The 16,275-nt window shown below is 48.4% G+C and overlaps 1 protein-coding gene across 4 annotated transcripts in view; it reads left to right on the top strand.

Moving 5' to 3' along the window:
• Positions 1–9,176: 9,176 nt before the first annotated feature.
• Positions 9,177–16,275, top strand: part of kansl3 (KAT8 regulatory NSL complex subunit 3) — a 49,259-nt gene continuing 42,160 nt past the window's right edge. For 3 of the 4 annotated variants that reach the window (XR_011588424.1, XM_070866360.1, XM_070866361.1), the window contains exons 1-4: positions 9,177–9,520; positions 10,334–10,504; positions 14,596–14,686; positions 15,372–15,557. Coding sequence is in view for 3 of the 4 variants with exons in the window: in XM_070866360.1 (XP_070722461.1) it covers positions 9,306–9,520; positions 10,334–10,504; positions 14,596–14,686; positions 15,372–15,557 (663 nt within the window). In the remaining variant the exon portion in view is untranslated. Of the gene's footprint in view, positions 9,521–10,333; positions 10,505–14,595; positions 14,687–15,371; positions 15,558–16,275 lie in introns of those variants that run through there. The other variant, XM_070866363.1, reaches the window with a different exon arrangement.

Raw genomic sequence — 16,275 nt, 5'->3', positions numbered from 1 at the left:
TGTCTCTGGGCTAGGAACGTGGGTCATTCAGTGTGTCTGGGCTAGGAACGTGGGTCATTCAGTGTCTCTGGGCTAGGAACGTCGGCCATTCAGTCTCTGGGCTAGGAACGTGGGTCATTCAGTGTCTCTGGGCTAGGAACGTGGGCCATTCAGTCTCTGGGCTAGGAACGTAGGTCATTCAGTGTCTCTGGGCTAGGAACGTGGGCCATTCAGTCTCTGGGCTAGGAACATGGGCCATTCAGTGTCTCTGGGCTAGGAACGTGGGCCATTCAGTGTCTCTGGGCTAGGAACGTGGGCCATTCAGTGTCTCTGGGCTAGGAACGTGGGCCATTTAGTCCCTGGGCTATGAACGTGGGTCATTCAGTGTCTCTGGGCTAGGAACGTGGGTCATTCAGTGTCTCTGGGCTAGGAACGTGGGCCATTCATTCTTGGCTAGGAACGTGGGTCATTCAGTGTCTCTGGGCTAGGAACGTGGGCCATTCAGTGTCTCTGGGCTAGGAACGTGGGCCATTCGGTCTCTGGGCTAGGAATGTGGGACATTTAGTCCCTGGGCTATGAACGTGGGCCATTCATTCTTGGCTAGGAACGTGGGTCATTCAGTGTCTCTGGGCTAGGAACGTGGGCCATTCAGTGTCTCTGGGCTAGGAACGTGGGCCATTCATTCTCTGCTAGGAACGTGGGCCATTCAGTGTCTCTGGGCTAGGAACTTGGGCCATTCAGTGTCTCTGGGCTAGGAACGTGGGCCATTCAGTCTCTGGGCTAGGAACGTGGGCCATTCGGTCTCTGGGCTAGGAATGTGGGACATTTAGTCCCTGGGCTATGAACGTGGGCCATTCATTCTTGGCTAGGAACGTGGGTCATTCAGTGTCTCTGGGCTAGGAACGTGGGCCATTCAGTGTCTCTGGGCTAGGAACGTGGGCCATTCATTCTCTGCTAGGAACGTGGGCCATTCAGTGTCTCTGGGCTAGGAACTTGGGCCATTCAGTGTCTCTGGGCTAGGAACGTGGGCCATTCAGTCTTTGGGCTAGGAACGTGGGTCATTCAGTGTCTCTGGGCTAGGAACGTGGGCCATTCAGTCTCTCTGGGCTAGGAACGTGGGCCATCCAGTCCCTCTGGCCATAATTTTCCAAAGTTCTTTTGATTTTGATTGGAAAATTGCAAATGACACTATTATTTCTGGAGGGAGGGGGAAATCAAGTAACTCGCTAGTTTAATGTTAATTGTGGGAAAGTTACTGGAAAATCTCATCCCGGACAGAGTGACTGAGCAGTTGGACAAGTATCAGCTGAATAAAGAGAGGGTGGATTTATGAAATGTCGGTCTTGTCTGAAGAGTCTAGTTGAATGTTTTGAGCAGCTCACTAGTACGTTGGGTAGGGGGATGTCTCTGAATTTTATCTATATGAACTCCAGAGTTCAGCACCAGGGACTATTGGCAAGAATCAAAGTGCATGGAATCGGAGGTACCCTTGTGGCATGGATCAGTAATTGATCGGGGCGTAGGAGACAGAGTCGGGATAAAAGGAATGTTCTCTGGTTGGTGGGATGTGACATGGTGTTGCCCTGGGATCTGTACTTGGGCATCAGCTTTTCACCATGTTTTATCAATGATTTGGATGAATGAATAGAGAGTTGTAGAGACACCCAGTTAGGAAGCACGGTAAGTTATGTAGATGGGAGCCAGAAGTTACGAAGTGAGGGGGTAAAACTGACCGTTGGAGTTCAATGTGGGGAAGTGTGAGGTCATCCACTTTGGGTGCACAAAAGACAAATTGAACATGCCCATAATGATGAGAGACGAGGAGTTGTGGAGGAGCAATGCTCAGTCACTCTGTCCCTGATGAGAGATTCCAGTAACTTTCCCACAATTAACATTGTGGACGAATTAACTGCACAGATAGCAGTTAATGGATATGATGTAGTTGACATCACAGAGACATGGCTCCAGGGTGACCAAGTCTGGGAACTCAACATTCAGGGGTATTCAACATTTAGGAAGGATAGACAGAAAGGAAAAGGAGGCGGGGTGGCGTTAAAGAGGAAATTAATGCAATAATAAGGAAGGACATTGGTTTGGATGATGTGGAATCGGTATGGGTGGGGCTATGGAATACCAAAGGGCAGAAAACGTTGGTGGGAGTTGTGTACAGGCCATCAAACAGTAGTAGTGAGGTTGGGGACAGAATCAAACAAGAAATAAGGGATGTGTGCAATAAAGGTACAGCAGTTATCATGGGCGACTTTAATCTACATATAGATTGGACTAACCAAACTGGTAGCAATGCGGTGGAGGAAGATTTCCTGGAGTGTATTAGGGATGGTTTTCTTGACCAATATGTCGAGGAACCAACTAGAGAGCTGGCCATCCAAGACTGGGTGATGTGTAATGAGAAGGGACTAATTAGCAATCTTGTTGTGCGAGGCCCCTTGGGGAAGAGTGACCATAATATGGTAGAATTCTTTATTAAGGTGGAGAGTGACACAGTTAAATCAGAAACTAAGGTCCTGAACTTAAGGAAAGCTAACTTCGACGGCATGAGGCATGAATTGGCTAGAATAGACTGGCAAATGATACTTAAAAGGGTTGACGGTGGATAGGCAATGGCAAACATTTATAGATCACATGGATGAACTTCAGCAATTGTACATCCCTATCTGGAGTAAAAATAAAACAGAGAAGGTGGCTCAACTCTGGCTAACAAGGGAAATTAAGGATAGTGTTAGATCCAAGGAAGAGGCATATAAATTGGCCAGAAAAAGCAGCAAACCAGAGGACTGGGAGAAATTTAGAATTCAGCAGAGGAGGACAAAGGGTTTAATTAGTGGGAAAATAGAGTACGAGAGGAAGCTTGCCGGGAACACACAAACTGACTGCAAAAGCTTCTATAGAATGTGAAGAGAAAAAGATTAGTGAAGACAAACGTAGGTCCCTTGCAGTCGGACTCAGGTGAATTTATAATGTGGAACAAAGAAATGGCAGACCAATTGAACAAATACTTTGGTTCTGTCTTCACGAAGGAAGACACAAATAACCTTCCGGATGTACTGGGGGACCGAGAGTCGAGTGAGGAGGAGGAATTGAAGGATATCCTAATTAGATGGGAAATTGTGTTGGGGAAATTGATGGGATTGAACGCCGATAAATCCCCGGGGCCTGATCATCTGCATTCCAGAGTACTTAAGGAAGTGGCCCTAGAAATAGTGGATGCATTGGTGATCATTTTCCAACAGTCTATCGACTCTGGATCAGTTCCCATGGACTGGAGGGTAGCTAATGTCACACCACTTTTTAAAAAAGGAGGGAGAGAGAAAACGGGTAATTATAGACCGGTTAGCCTGACATCAGTAGAGGGGAAAATGTTGGAATCAATCATTAAGGATTAAATAGCAGTGCATTTGGAAAGCAGTGATCAGACCAAGTCAGCATGGATTTATGAAAGGGAAATCCTGTTTGACAAATCTTCTGGAGTTTTTTGAGGATGTAACTAGCAGAGTGGACAAGGGAGAACCAGTGGATGTGGTGTATTTGGACTTTCAAAAGGCTTTTGACAAGGTCCCGCACAAGAGATTGGTGCGCAAAATCAAAGCGCATGGTATTGGGGGATATATACTGACGTGGATAGAGAACTGGTTGGCAGACAGGAAGCAGAGAGTGGGATAAACGGATCCTTTTCAGAATGGCAGGCAGTGCCGCAGGGCTCAGTGCTGGGACCCCAGCTCTTTACAATATACATTAATGATTTAGATGAAGGAATTGACTGTAATATCTCCAAGTTTGCGGATGACATTAAACTGGGTGGCGGTGTGAGCTGTGAGGAGGACGCCAAGAGGCTGCAGGTGACTTGGACAGGTTAGGTGAGTGGGCAAATGCGTGGCAGATGCAGTATAATGTGGATAAATGTGAGGTAATACAGTTTGGGGGCAAAAACACGAAGGCAGAACATTATCTGAAGAGAAAATAGGTGCAGGAGTAGGCCATTCGGTCCTTCGAGCCTGCACCGCCATTCAATAAGATCATGGCTGATCATTCCCTCAGTACCCCTTTCCTGTTTTCTCTCCATACCGTTTGATCCACTTAGCCGTAAGGGCCTCTTGAATAGATCCAATGAACTGGCATCAACAACTCTCTGCAGCAGGGAATTCCACAGGTTCTCAACTCTCTAAGCGAAGAAGTTTCTCCTCATCTCGGTCCTAAATGGCCTACCCCTTATCCTAAGACTGTGTCCCCTGGTTCTAGACTTCCCCAACATCGGGAACATTCTTCCAGTGCAGTCCTGTCCAGTCCCGTCAGAATCTTATACATTTCTATGAGATCCCCTCTCATCCTTCTCAACTCCAGTGAATAAAGGCCCAGTTGATCCAGTCTCTTCTCATATGTCAGTCCAGCCATCCCGGGAATCAGTCTGGTGAACCTTCGTTGTACTCTCCCAATAGCAAGAACGTCCTTCCTCAGATTAGGAGACCAAAACTGAACACAATATTCCAGGTGAGGCCTCATTAAGGCCCTGCACAACAGCAGTAAGACCTCCCTGCTCCTATATTCAAATCCCCCAGCTATGAAGGCCAACATACCATTTGCCGCCTTCACCGCCTGCTGTACCTGCATGCCCACTTTCAGTGACTGATGAACCATGACACCCAGGTCTCATTGCACCTTCCCTTTTCCTAATCTGCCGCCATTCAGATAATATTCTGCCTTCGTGTTTTTACCCCCAAAATGGATAACCTCACATTTATCCACATTATACTGCATCTGCCATGCATTTGCCCACTCACCTGCAGCCTCTTGGCGTCCTCCTCACAGCTCACACCACCACCCAGTTTAGTGTCATCCGCAAACTTGGAGATATTACACTCAATTCCTTCATCTAAATCGTTAATGTATATTGTAAAGAGCTGGTGTCCCAGCACTGAGCCCTGCGGCACTCCACTAGTCACTGCCTGCCATTCTGAAAAGGACCCATTTATCCCGACTCTCTGCTTCCTGTCTGTCAACCAGTTCTCTATGCACGTCAGTACATTACCCCCAATGCCATGCGCTTTGATTTTGCACACCAATCTCTTGTACGGGACCCTGTCAAAAGCCTTTTGAAAGTCCAAATACACCACATCCACTGGTTCTCCCTTGTCCACTCTGCTAGTTACATCCTCAAGATTCGTCAAGCATGATTTCCCTTTTATAAATCCATGCTAACTTGGTCCGATCCTGTCACTGCTTTCCAAATGTGCTGCTATTTCATCCTTAATGATTGATTCCAACATTTTCCCCACTACTGATGTCAGGCTAACCGGTCTATAATGACCCGTTTTCTCTCTCCCTCATTTTTTAAAAAGTGGTGTTACATTAGATACCCAGTCCATCGGAACTAATCCAGAGTCGATAGACTGTTGGAAAATGATCACCAATGCATCCACTATTTCTAGGGCCACTTCCTTAAGTACTCTGGGATGCAGACTATCAGGCCCCGGGGATTTATCGGCCTTCAATCCCGTCAATTTCCCTAACACAATTTCCCGCCTAATAAGGATATCCTTCAGTTCTTCCTTCTCACTAGACCCACTGTTCCCTCGTACATTCGGAAGGTTATTTGTGTCTTCCTTTGTGAAGACAGAACCGAAATATTTGTTTAATTGGTCTGCCATTTCTTTGTTCCCCATTATAAATTCACCTGAATCCGACTGCAAGGGACCTACGTTTGTCTTCACTAATCTTTTTCTCCACATATTTATAGAAGCTTTTGCAGTCAGTGTTTATGATCCCTGCAAGCTTCCTGTCGTACTCTATTTTCACCCTTTTAATTAAACCCTTAATCCTCCTCTGTTGAACTCTAAATTTCTCCCAGTCCTCAGGTTTGTTGCTTTTTCTAGCCAATTTATATGTCTCCTCCTTGGCTTTTACACTATCCTTAATTTCCCTTGTTAGCCATGGTTGAGCCACCTTCCCCGTTTTATTTTTACTCCAGACAGGGATGTACAATTGCTGAAGTTCATCCATGTGATCTTTAAATGTTTGCCATTGCTTATCCACCGTCAACCCTTTAAGTATCCTTTGCCAGTCTATTCTAGCCAATGCACGCCTCATACTGTCGAAGTTACCTTTCCTTAAGTTAAGGACCCTAGTTTCCGGATTAACTGTGTCACTCTCCATCTTAATCAAGAATTCTACCATATTATGGTCACCCTTCGCCAAGGGGCCTCGCACAACAAGATTGCTAATTAGTCCCTTCTCATTACACATCACTCAGTCTAGGATGGCCAGCTCTCCAGTTGGTTCCTCGACGTATTGGTCTGAAAAACCATCCCTAATACACTCCAGGAAATCCTCCTCCACCGCATTGCTACCAGTTTGGTTAGCCCAATCAATATGTAGATTAAAGTCGCCCATGATAACTGCTGTACCTTTATTGCACACATCCCTTATTTCTTGTTTTGATGCTGTCTCCAACCTCACTACTACTGTTTGGTGGTCTGTACACAACTCCCACTAACGTTTTCTGTCCTTTGGAATTCTGCAGTTCCACCCATACCGATTCCACATCATCCAGGCTAATGTCCCTCCTTACTATTGCATTAATTTCCTCTTTAACCAGCAACGCCACCCCGCCTCCTTTTCCTCTCTGCCTATCCTTCCTAAATGTTGAATACCCCTGAATGTTGAGTTCCCAGCCTGGGTCACCCTGGAGCCATGTCTGCGTGATGCCAATTACATCATATCCGTTAACTGCTGTCTGCGTAGTTAATTCGTCCACCTTATTCCGAATACTCCTCGCATTGAGGCACAGAGCCTTCAGGCTTGTTTTTTTTAACACATTTTGCCCCTTTAGAATTTTTCTGTAATGTGGTCCCTTTTGTTTTTTGCCTTGGGTTTCTCTGCCCTCCACTTTTACTATTTTTTTTTCTATCTTTTGCTTCTGCCTCCATTTTATTTCGCTCTGTCTCCCTGCATAGGTTCCCATCCCCCTGCCATGTTAGTTTAACTCCTCCCCAACAGCACGAGCAAACACTCCCCCGAGGACATTGGTTCCGGTCCTGCCCAGGTGCAGACCGTCCGGTTTGTACTGGTCCCACCTCACCCAGAACGAGTTCCAATGTCCCAGGAATTTGAATCCCTCCCTCTTGCACCACTCCTCAAGCCACGTATTCATCTTAGCTATCCTGCGATTCCTACTCTGACTAGCACGTGGCACTGGTAGCAATCCTGAGATTACTACCTTTGAGGTCCTACTTTTTAATTTAGCTCCTAGCTCCCTAAATTCGTCTCATAGGACCTGATCCCGTTTTTACCTATATCGTTGGTACCTATATGCACCACGACAATTGGCTGTTCTCCCTCCCTTTTCAGAATGTCCTGCACCCGCTCTGAGACATCCTTGACCCTTGCACCAGGGAGGTAATGTACCATTCTGGAGTCTCGGTTGCAGCCGCAGAAACGCCTATCTATTCCCCTTACAATCGAATCCCCTATCACTATAGCTCTCCCACTCTTTTTCCTGCCCTCCTGTGCAGCAGAGCCACCCCCGGTGCCATGAACTTGGCTGCTGCTGCTCCCCCTTGATGAGTCATCCCCCTCAACAGTACCCAAAGAGGTGTATCTGTTTTGCACTGGGATGACCGCAGGGGACCCCTGCACTACCTTCCTTGCACTGCTCTTCCTGCTGGTCACCCATTTACTATCTGGCTGTGTTTCCTTTACCTGCGGTGAGACCAACTCACTAAACGTGCTATTCACGTCATTCTGAGCAGCGTGGATGCTCCAGAGTGAATCCACCCGCAGCTCCAGTGCCGCAATGCGGTCCATCAGGAGCTGGCGGTGGATACACTTCCCGCACACGTAGTCGTCCTTCAAGAAGCTCCTTAAAATATACTTCTTTGACCAAGCTTTTAGTCACCTGCACTAATTTGTACTTATGCGGCTCGGTGTCAAATTTGTATAGCGTAATACTCCTGTGAAGCACCTTAGGATGTTTCACTATGTTAAAAGTGCTATATAAATACAAGTTGTTGTTGGCTCTTTGGCTATTGATTGCCCCTATGTGGCATTGCGTTCCCCAAACATAAACACCCGTATTTAGTCCTTCCAAAATGCTGCTCTCTATACTTTTCATTCTTTTTAACATTGACCTCTGCAGACAATCCCCCAAGACATGCAGTCTCTCATTTGATGCCTCCACATTGAGTTGACTGAGCTGCCCGGATCGCTCATGCAGCAGGGGAAGATTTACATCTGTTCCTGCAGCTGCCACTTTCTCCTTGCTGCCCAGCAATGAGTGGGCGCCTCTGAGATGTTGCTGCACTGTAGGGCAGTGGACTCCACTAAACCTGCCATCTGCCGCACAGCCTGGGAGAGGCCTCACAGATGTGTGTTCTGCCAACATCCTTCTCTACATCATCCGTTTGTTTTACAGTTCAGGGTCTGACTTGTCTTTTGACTCTGTTCAACTTCATCAGACTCCACTTCCACATCTACATCCTAAAGAAGAACGTAAGAAATAGAAGCAGGAGTTGGCTATTCAGCCCCTCGAGCCTGCTCCGCCATTTGATAAGATCATGGCTGATCTGCGACACTAACTCCACTTTCCCGCCCGATCCCCATACCTCGATTCCTTTAGTGTCCCAAAATCTATCTCGGCCTTGAATATTACTCAATGACTGAGCATCCACAGCCCTGTTGGGTACAGAATTCCAAAATCTCACTTTGGCTTCTTGGTGCTCTGTCTCACCCCGGGTCAATCGCTCGATCACTATCCCATTGAGTGAGAGTCTCTGGGCTAGAGGTGAGGTGAATTCGAGTTATGTTCAACTCGAGGTTCAGAGATTCCCATATTTCCATCCCCCACCTGCCTGAGTTGAAGAGTTATTACCATTACTTCCTCTTCAGATGGTATCAGACCCCAGCTGCTGACACTGTCCATCCTGGTATATCTTCTGCGCAGGGCCAGTGCACAGTGCCAATTGGCTGCTGCAGCAACAATAAACAAGAACAACAAGCAACACCTTGCATTTATGCAACCTATATTGTCAATGCGCTTAACAGAAGTCCATCCGGCAGAGCATCTGACAACAAGCCATGGGAACAGGAGCCGGGAGTGGCCGCGGGGGGCGCTATTTGCGGAGGGCGGCCGCGGGGGGCGCTGTGTGTGGAGGGGCCGCGGGGGGCGCTGTTTGCGGAGGGCGGCCGCGGGGGGCGCTGTGTGCGGCGGACGGTGGGCCCGGGAGCGGCCGTGGGTTATTTTTTTCCCCGAGGCCTGAGTTGAGGATCCGGCCTCAGAGTGCGAGGAGCAGCGCGCGGCTCCGGCCTCGGGCTCGATGTGTTGCCGCGGTAGCGAGCGGGACCTGCAGAGCTCGGCCCGGCGGATGGGCGCCTCCCTCCTGCTGCAGCTGTCGGCCCACGAGCGGGAGCTGGACCTGGTTTTTCTGGACCACAGCTACGCCAAGCCCTGGAGCGCCCACCCGGAGGCCAGCAGCTCCCGGCCGGCCCGCCTGCTGTTCGTCACCCCGCGGAGGCACCCGGACAGCAGCAGGTGAGGCCCGGGGAGGGAGGGAAACCCGACCCCGGACCCACGGCCCACTCCTCCGCTCCCCAGCCCCCCACGCTCCTTCTGGGCCCCGTGCTCCCCGCTCTCTCTCTTCCCCCCCCCCCCCCCCCCCCCGAGCGACGGGATTGGACAGGTTAGATGCAGGAAGAATGTTCCCAATGTTGGGGAAGTCCAGAACCAGGGGACACAGTCTGAGGATAAGGGATAAGCCATTTAGGACCAAGATGAGGAGAAACTTCTTCACCCAGAGAGTGGTGAACCTGTGGAATTCTCTACCACAGAAAGTAGTTGAGGCCAGTTTGTTGGATATATTCAAAAGGGAGTTAGATGTGGCCCTTACAGCGAAAGGAATCAAGGGATATGGGGAGAAAGCAGGAATGGGGTATTAAAGTTGAATGGCGGTGCAGGCTCGAAGGGCCGAATGGCCTGCTCCTGCACCAATTTTCTGTTTCTATATGGCCCCTCGAGCCTGCTCCGCCATTCAATATCATGGCTGATCTTCGACCTTGACTCTCTTTTTTTCTGCCCAGTGCATTAAGGGGAAGCTCGATAAAGACGAGGAAGAAAGGATTAGAAGGTATGCTGACAGGGTGAGATGGAGAAGGGTGGGAGGAGGTGTGTACAGAGCATAAACAGCAGCAGCTCTACTTTCTATGTAATTTTATGTAACCTTTGATGGGAAAGTTGCTCAGTCGCCCATGACAGTTCCAGAATGTTCCACCTTGTGTTGGATTGCCACCCTTACCAGTTATCTCTGTTTAATGGTGGGATACTCTCCTGGACTGCTGTGTTTTGCAGTGAGTGTGATGTGACTGTGGATGTGGAGACGGTAGTTCCGACGCCAACCCCACTGTACGATAACCAGAAAGCTCGGAGTGTGATGAACGAATGTGAGCGCCATGTCATTTTCGCGAGGACAGACACAGACGCTCCTCTTCCCCCTGACGACTGGGAGGACCACATCAACAGGTAGGAACCTGCCGCATTGAACGCAAACAGCGGGAGTGCAGTTTGTCGATTAGATGTAGACTGTAGACAGAAGCCCGTTTTGTTGCCTAGATTTTTAGTTCCGTAGTCTCCATGTGGGAAGTATCTAGAACCATGCTAAATATAAGAATATTAGAACATAAGAAATAGGAGCAGGAGTAGGCCATATGTTAAACATATGTATCTGAAGCAAAAACCAAATGTTCCCAAGTTTGAAAGTTGAGTGTTACCGAGAAATGGTCAAAAACAAAGAAAAACATAAAAATGGTTGCTATGGACTTTCTTTTCCGTAGCAACGGTGACATATCAGAACAACTGCTAAATTTTAAGCATGGATAGTGTAAGAATTGGTAATAAGAAGTATTACTGAGGTCTGGATGCATCATATACATAAATCTTAAGTTTTGTTTCCTTATCCGTTGCCAAGAAAGAAATTACCATAGCAACCATTTATTTCATACACATTTAGTGACATTTCAGACGGGCACTTGCACTCATTTGGCAACCATATAATTATACTAATAACAGTAAAAAAACAGAAGTACTGAAAAAACAAAATAGATCTGAAAAAAAGTTAGAGGCTGAAAAGGAATACATGTCTATAAATCATCACCGGAATACACGGTGTCTGCTTCCTCAGCCCTAGCAGTCTCGGGCAAAGATGCAACATTCTTAAAACCTACACACCAGCAGATATCGGTGCAAGGTAGATTGTTGAGAAGATGAGCACCTTCCTTGTGCACACTGGGTCTTTTTACATGAACAATTTGCAAGCTCCATTACACTGGCGGGTGCCGGGGGAAGTGTCCATTACACTGGCGGGTGCCGGGGGAAGTGTCCATTACACTGGCGGGTGCCGGGGGAAGTGTCCATTACACTGGCGGGTGCCGGGGGAAGTGTCCATTACACTGGCGGGTGCCGGGGGAAGTGTCCATTACACTGGCGGGTGCCGGGGGAGGTGTCCATTACACTGGCGGGTGCCGGGGGAGGTGTCCATTACACTGGCGGGTGCCGGGGGAGGTGTCCATTACACTGGCTGGTGGATGCTGGGGGAAGTGTCATCCAGTCTGACCAGTACATTAAGTTTCCACCCATGGTCCTTTGGACTTGGGATTTCCGGCATGTTCTCAAGACATCACTTGTGAATTTTAGACTGGTAATTGGCACGCTGTATATGCTTGTACAGTGAGTGAATCTTTACTTGCTGGCAAGCACTTCTCTGCATAATTTACGATCTTGGACATTTGACATCTGGCTTGGTTCAACATGCATCCAGTCTGCCCGTAGAGTTCGCAAGTGTCTACCTCTCGTTCTTCACAAAGGGATTGTGAAACAGCAAATGAGGTCCCTAACTGCTCAAATGTCGAACAGTGCTCTTTGCTGGCGATGAGGACTTTGGCCGATTTCACCTTCCCCATTCCATACCGAGCACTCACTGAATCACATCCTGAAAAACTGTGAAACCCTGTGAGAGCAGCACATACATCTTCCCCAAAGTGATCAACCCCAAAGTGATCAAAGATGCGATGAACATCTATTGTATGCATGTTGTTTCCTCTTCCTGTGCGAGAGTAGAGCTCGGCATCAACGTCCTTGCAGAACACCAGCACAGTACAAGGACATCAGTGTCAGGACTGCTTGACATGCTCACTGGAACTGACAGCAACTGAAGCAGTAGTCATGTGTCTGCTGCTTCCTGGTTGGAGAACAGTGCTGGGATTGGTACCACCTCCACATCTGTTTTGCTGTCATTCTGATGTATAACATGACGTGGACCATATAGAGTAGACACCTCAAAGTGCTGGGGAAGTACCACCAGCGCTGGCTTCGCAAGATCCTGCAAATCCACTGGGAGGATGGACTTTGATCCCCAGCATCGAAGCACTGACCACACTCGACCAGCTCTGTTGGGCGGGAGACATCGTCCGCATGCCCTACATGAGATTCCCAAAGCAAGCGCTCTACTCGGAACTCCTACACGGCAAGAAAGCCCCAGGTGGGCAGTGGAAATGTTTCAAGGATGCCGTCAAAGCCTCCCTGATAAAGTGCAACATCCCCACCGACACCTGGGAACCCCTGGCCAAAGCCTGCCCTAAGTGGAGGAAGAGTATCTGGGAGTGCGCTGAGCACCTCGAGCCTCGTCGTCGAGAGCATGCAGAAACCATCCGCAGATAGCGGAAGGAGAGTATGGCAAACCAGACTCCTCAACCACTGTCTGTCCCACCTGTGACAGAGACTGGAATTCCCGTATTGGACTGTTCAGTCACCTCAGAACTCACTTTTCGAGTGGAAGCAAGTCTTCCTCGATTTTGAGGAACTGCCGATGATGATAGCATGACACTCACTTCCAAGTCCAACAAAGAGTGTTACATCATCAATAATCTCCTTTGCAGACTTGCACCATCTTTCAGAGAGGAACTGGAGAAGATTTTCCTTGTCACCGCAAGACAGTAATTTTGTCCACTGCTTTGGAATTTTCTGGTCAGGAGAGAAGACTTTGGTGATTTGTGTTCCTCCAACTGACCTCTGTCCCCTTTCACCACTTTTGATGCTTTTGGTCTTGTATCTGTCTGGAACAAAGTGGATCCATCTTTGCGTGACTCGCAAGAACTTTCAGTACTTGGTCAGCAAACTGTCCAAATGTTGATTGATTCAATTCATGAAACCACAATGCCATAGCATCCCACACCATGTTGAACCACTTGGGATCCCATCAATGGTAGGGGGTGGGTTGTCCTCGAGGAAGTGTAAGAGTTTGGCTTTGCTTGTTCTGATGAGTGATCTATCATGATTAGCTAGAGGCAAGGGCAGTGGTATGAACCAGCATCTCGTCGATGGCCACTTTTCTCATTTCCAACAACTATTAGTGTGGCAAACAAGTTCGATCTGCTTTCAGAGCAATCTCTCTACCCTTTATTTTTGTTATGGTAAATTGTCCTGAGTCCTTGACAAAAATCATGAATGCTTGCTCTCCCTTTTCTTCGTCCTCTGTAAGGTCTTTGACTACAAGTGCTGATGCAACTTGGCCTGCGAGTCTTTCTGGTGCAATAACCAGCTCCAGATCTCAACTTTCGATGGCATTCTCTGCAATGTTAGCTTCTCTAGTTCCAGTAAATTTCCACTGATGAACACTCATGAAAAATTTTATCCAGCTAGAGTCTGAAAGAAATTGTTGCTTTTGGCTCCCGCAACTACACGCATGCAGCACGCCATTATTTTGGGGCATGCAGTCACTATTCTAATCGATCTAGTACAGAGATCGTGATTGGCTGATTTTGCGGTACTGACAAATGCAGCAATTGTGATTGGTCAGTTAAGTAACTTGCAATTACGTCATCACTCTGGGTTTTGATGAGATTTCTCCATATTTTCGAATGAAAATTTCTGCAGAATGTTCATTTTTTGAAGATGGGAACATTGATTTTTGTGATAAGTAGTCCCTAAATTAATATTGGTGTGAATATGAAGTACTTCCACAGGGGACTACAGAAAAGCATATTTTTGAGACTCGGCCCATGGTCTAATGGCGTTCCTGTCACTACAGCGCTGTACGTTTGTGCAGTGAGACTCACTTGAATTTTAAATCAGCTGATCCAATGTCAGAGCTGCTTTTAGGGTGTTTAGGCCTAGTTTAGATTGTGTTGTATCTGGGCAGAACCTCTCTGGATGCAAATGCTTCTTTCAGTGTGGGTTAGTTGTGCCAGTGCAATCACTAGCGTAAAATATCTTTTAAAAAGGCTAATGGGATGTTGGCTTTTAGCTCAATAGGGCTGGAATACAAATGGTATGTTCCAGCTGTGCAGAGCTCTGGTTAGACCCCCATCTGGAGTCACTGCATTCGGGTCTGGGCACCGCACCTTCGGAAGAATATATTGGAGGGGGTGCAGCGCAGATTCACCAGGATAATACTGGGTCTAAAAGGGTTAAATTGTGAGAACAGGTTTAATAGACGAGGCTTGTATTCTCTCGAGAATAGAAAATGAAGGGGTGATCTAATTGTGGGATTTAAGAGAGTTAATCCATACATTCCCTGTCTCCCCGTACGATCCGTGCCACCCCTGTCTCCTCTCTAGGTTGGGGTGGACCGTCGCTCAGAACAAACTGTTCAACAAGGTGGTGAAGGCACTGCATTCGGACAGGTTGGCGAGACTGGCGAACGAGGGGGTGAGTACTGCGTGGTGACTGAGCCTCGGCTGATGTTGACCACAGCTGGAATGCCAGGTGACGGGCGAGGTTGACTGGACCTTGGGGGAGGGGAGTCTGCCCGGGAGGTGAGAGTCTGCAGGGTGGTGGGGTGCTATCTGTGTGGTTTGCAACGGCCGAGGCAGGCCATATGTTACCCAGCTGATGGGCGTCGGTCGCTGATGGGATGGGGGAAGGGCCCTCGTCACCTTGCTGCTGGTTGGTCAAAAGCAGGGTGTTGGGGGCAATCATAGTTTAATAATCTGCATGTACTGGTAAACTCGGGAGATGGCTGGGTATCTTTACTGACTGTCTTTTAAGAGTGGTACAGAGAAGGTCCCAAGTTCCATCCCTGGTCTCAGCATGTGTGGCATTAGAGGCACTCGATTAGCCTCCGTGCTTTGGTCTGGGTTCGGGGAGTTGGCCGCAGGGCTTTCTGATCACTCTCCAGTTACCCTGCTGGAAATCGGCTGGGGACAGAATTGTGCTGATCTACAATGTCCCCAGGTCGAATAGCAGCCTGGTCATCACCCAGACTCGCGCACGAAGAACAGGTTGGCAGGTGGGAGAGCTGCTGACGTCTCCTCAGCTCTCTGGCAATACTCGCTCCCGGAGTTCTAGTGACGCGCCGATTGGGACAATGCGAAACTAAAGCTCTTTTATTCAGGCCAGCAACGAGCCGGTGTTGCGGAGGATCGCAGTGGACAAGTGTGCTCGGCGCATTCGCCAGGCCCTCGCCAGCCTGAACTGGGACACCAAGTTAACACAGTGGCTACACACGACCCTGGTGGAAACCCTGAGCCTGCCCATGCTGGCCGCTTACTTGGACGTGCTTCAGACCCTGAAATGCAAGGTACGGGCGATTCTGCACTGGGGTCTGGGGTAGGGGCCAATTCCCGCTCCCCATCCTGCCCCCCCATACACACACAGTCCCACTCCCCCGCTCCCCATCCTGCCCCCCATACACACACAGTCCCACTCCCCGCTCCCCATTTCTATGGCACCGTTTCCACAGGACATCACAAAGTGCTTTGCACCCGATGAAGTACTTTTGAAATGTAGTCACTGTTGTAATGTAGGAAACGCGTCAGCCAATTTGCGCACAGCAATCTGATAATGACCAGATATTCTGTTATATTGATGTTGATGGGGATAGCTCCCAGAACAACGGGGCAAACTCCCCTGATCATTTTTGAATAATGGCCGTGGGATCAGGGCCTTCGTTTAGCGTCTCACCCGGAAGTGTCTCGAGTGAGACTTGAACCCATGACCTTCTGACTCCGAAGCACGAGTGCTACCCACTGAACCACAGCTGAAACTTGCGCATTACTCAAAGCCCAATCACACAAAGGGATATAGACAGGCTCAGTGAGTGGGCAAACATTGGCAGATGGAGTATAATGTGAGAAAGTGTGAGGTTATCCATTTTGGCAGAAAAAATAAAAAAGCAAATTATTTAAATGGAGAAAAATTACAAAATGCTGCAGCACAGAGGGACCTGGGGGTCATTGTGCATGAAACACAAACAGTTAGTATGCAGGTACAGCAAGTAATCTGGCCTTTATTGCAAG

This window comes from Pristiophorus japonicus, chromosome 22 (assembly GCF_044704955.1).
Source record: "Pristiophorus japonicus isolate sPriJap1 chromosome 22, sPriJap1.hap1, whole genome shotgun sequence".
Taxonomy (NCBI): Eukaryota; Metazoa; Chordata; class Chondrichthyes; family Pristiophoridae; genus Pristiophorus; species Pristiophorus japonicus.
This window is presented reverse-complemented; position numbering and strand designations above follow the sequence as displayed.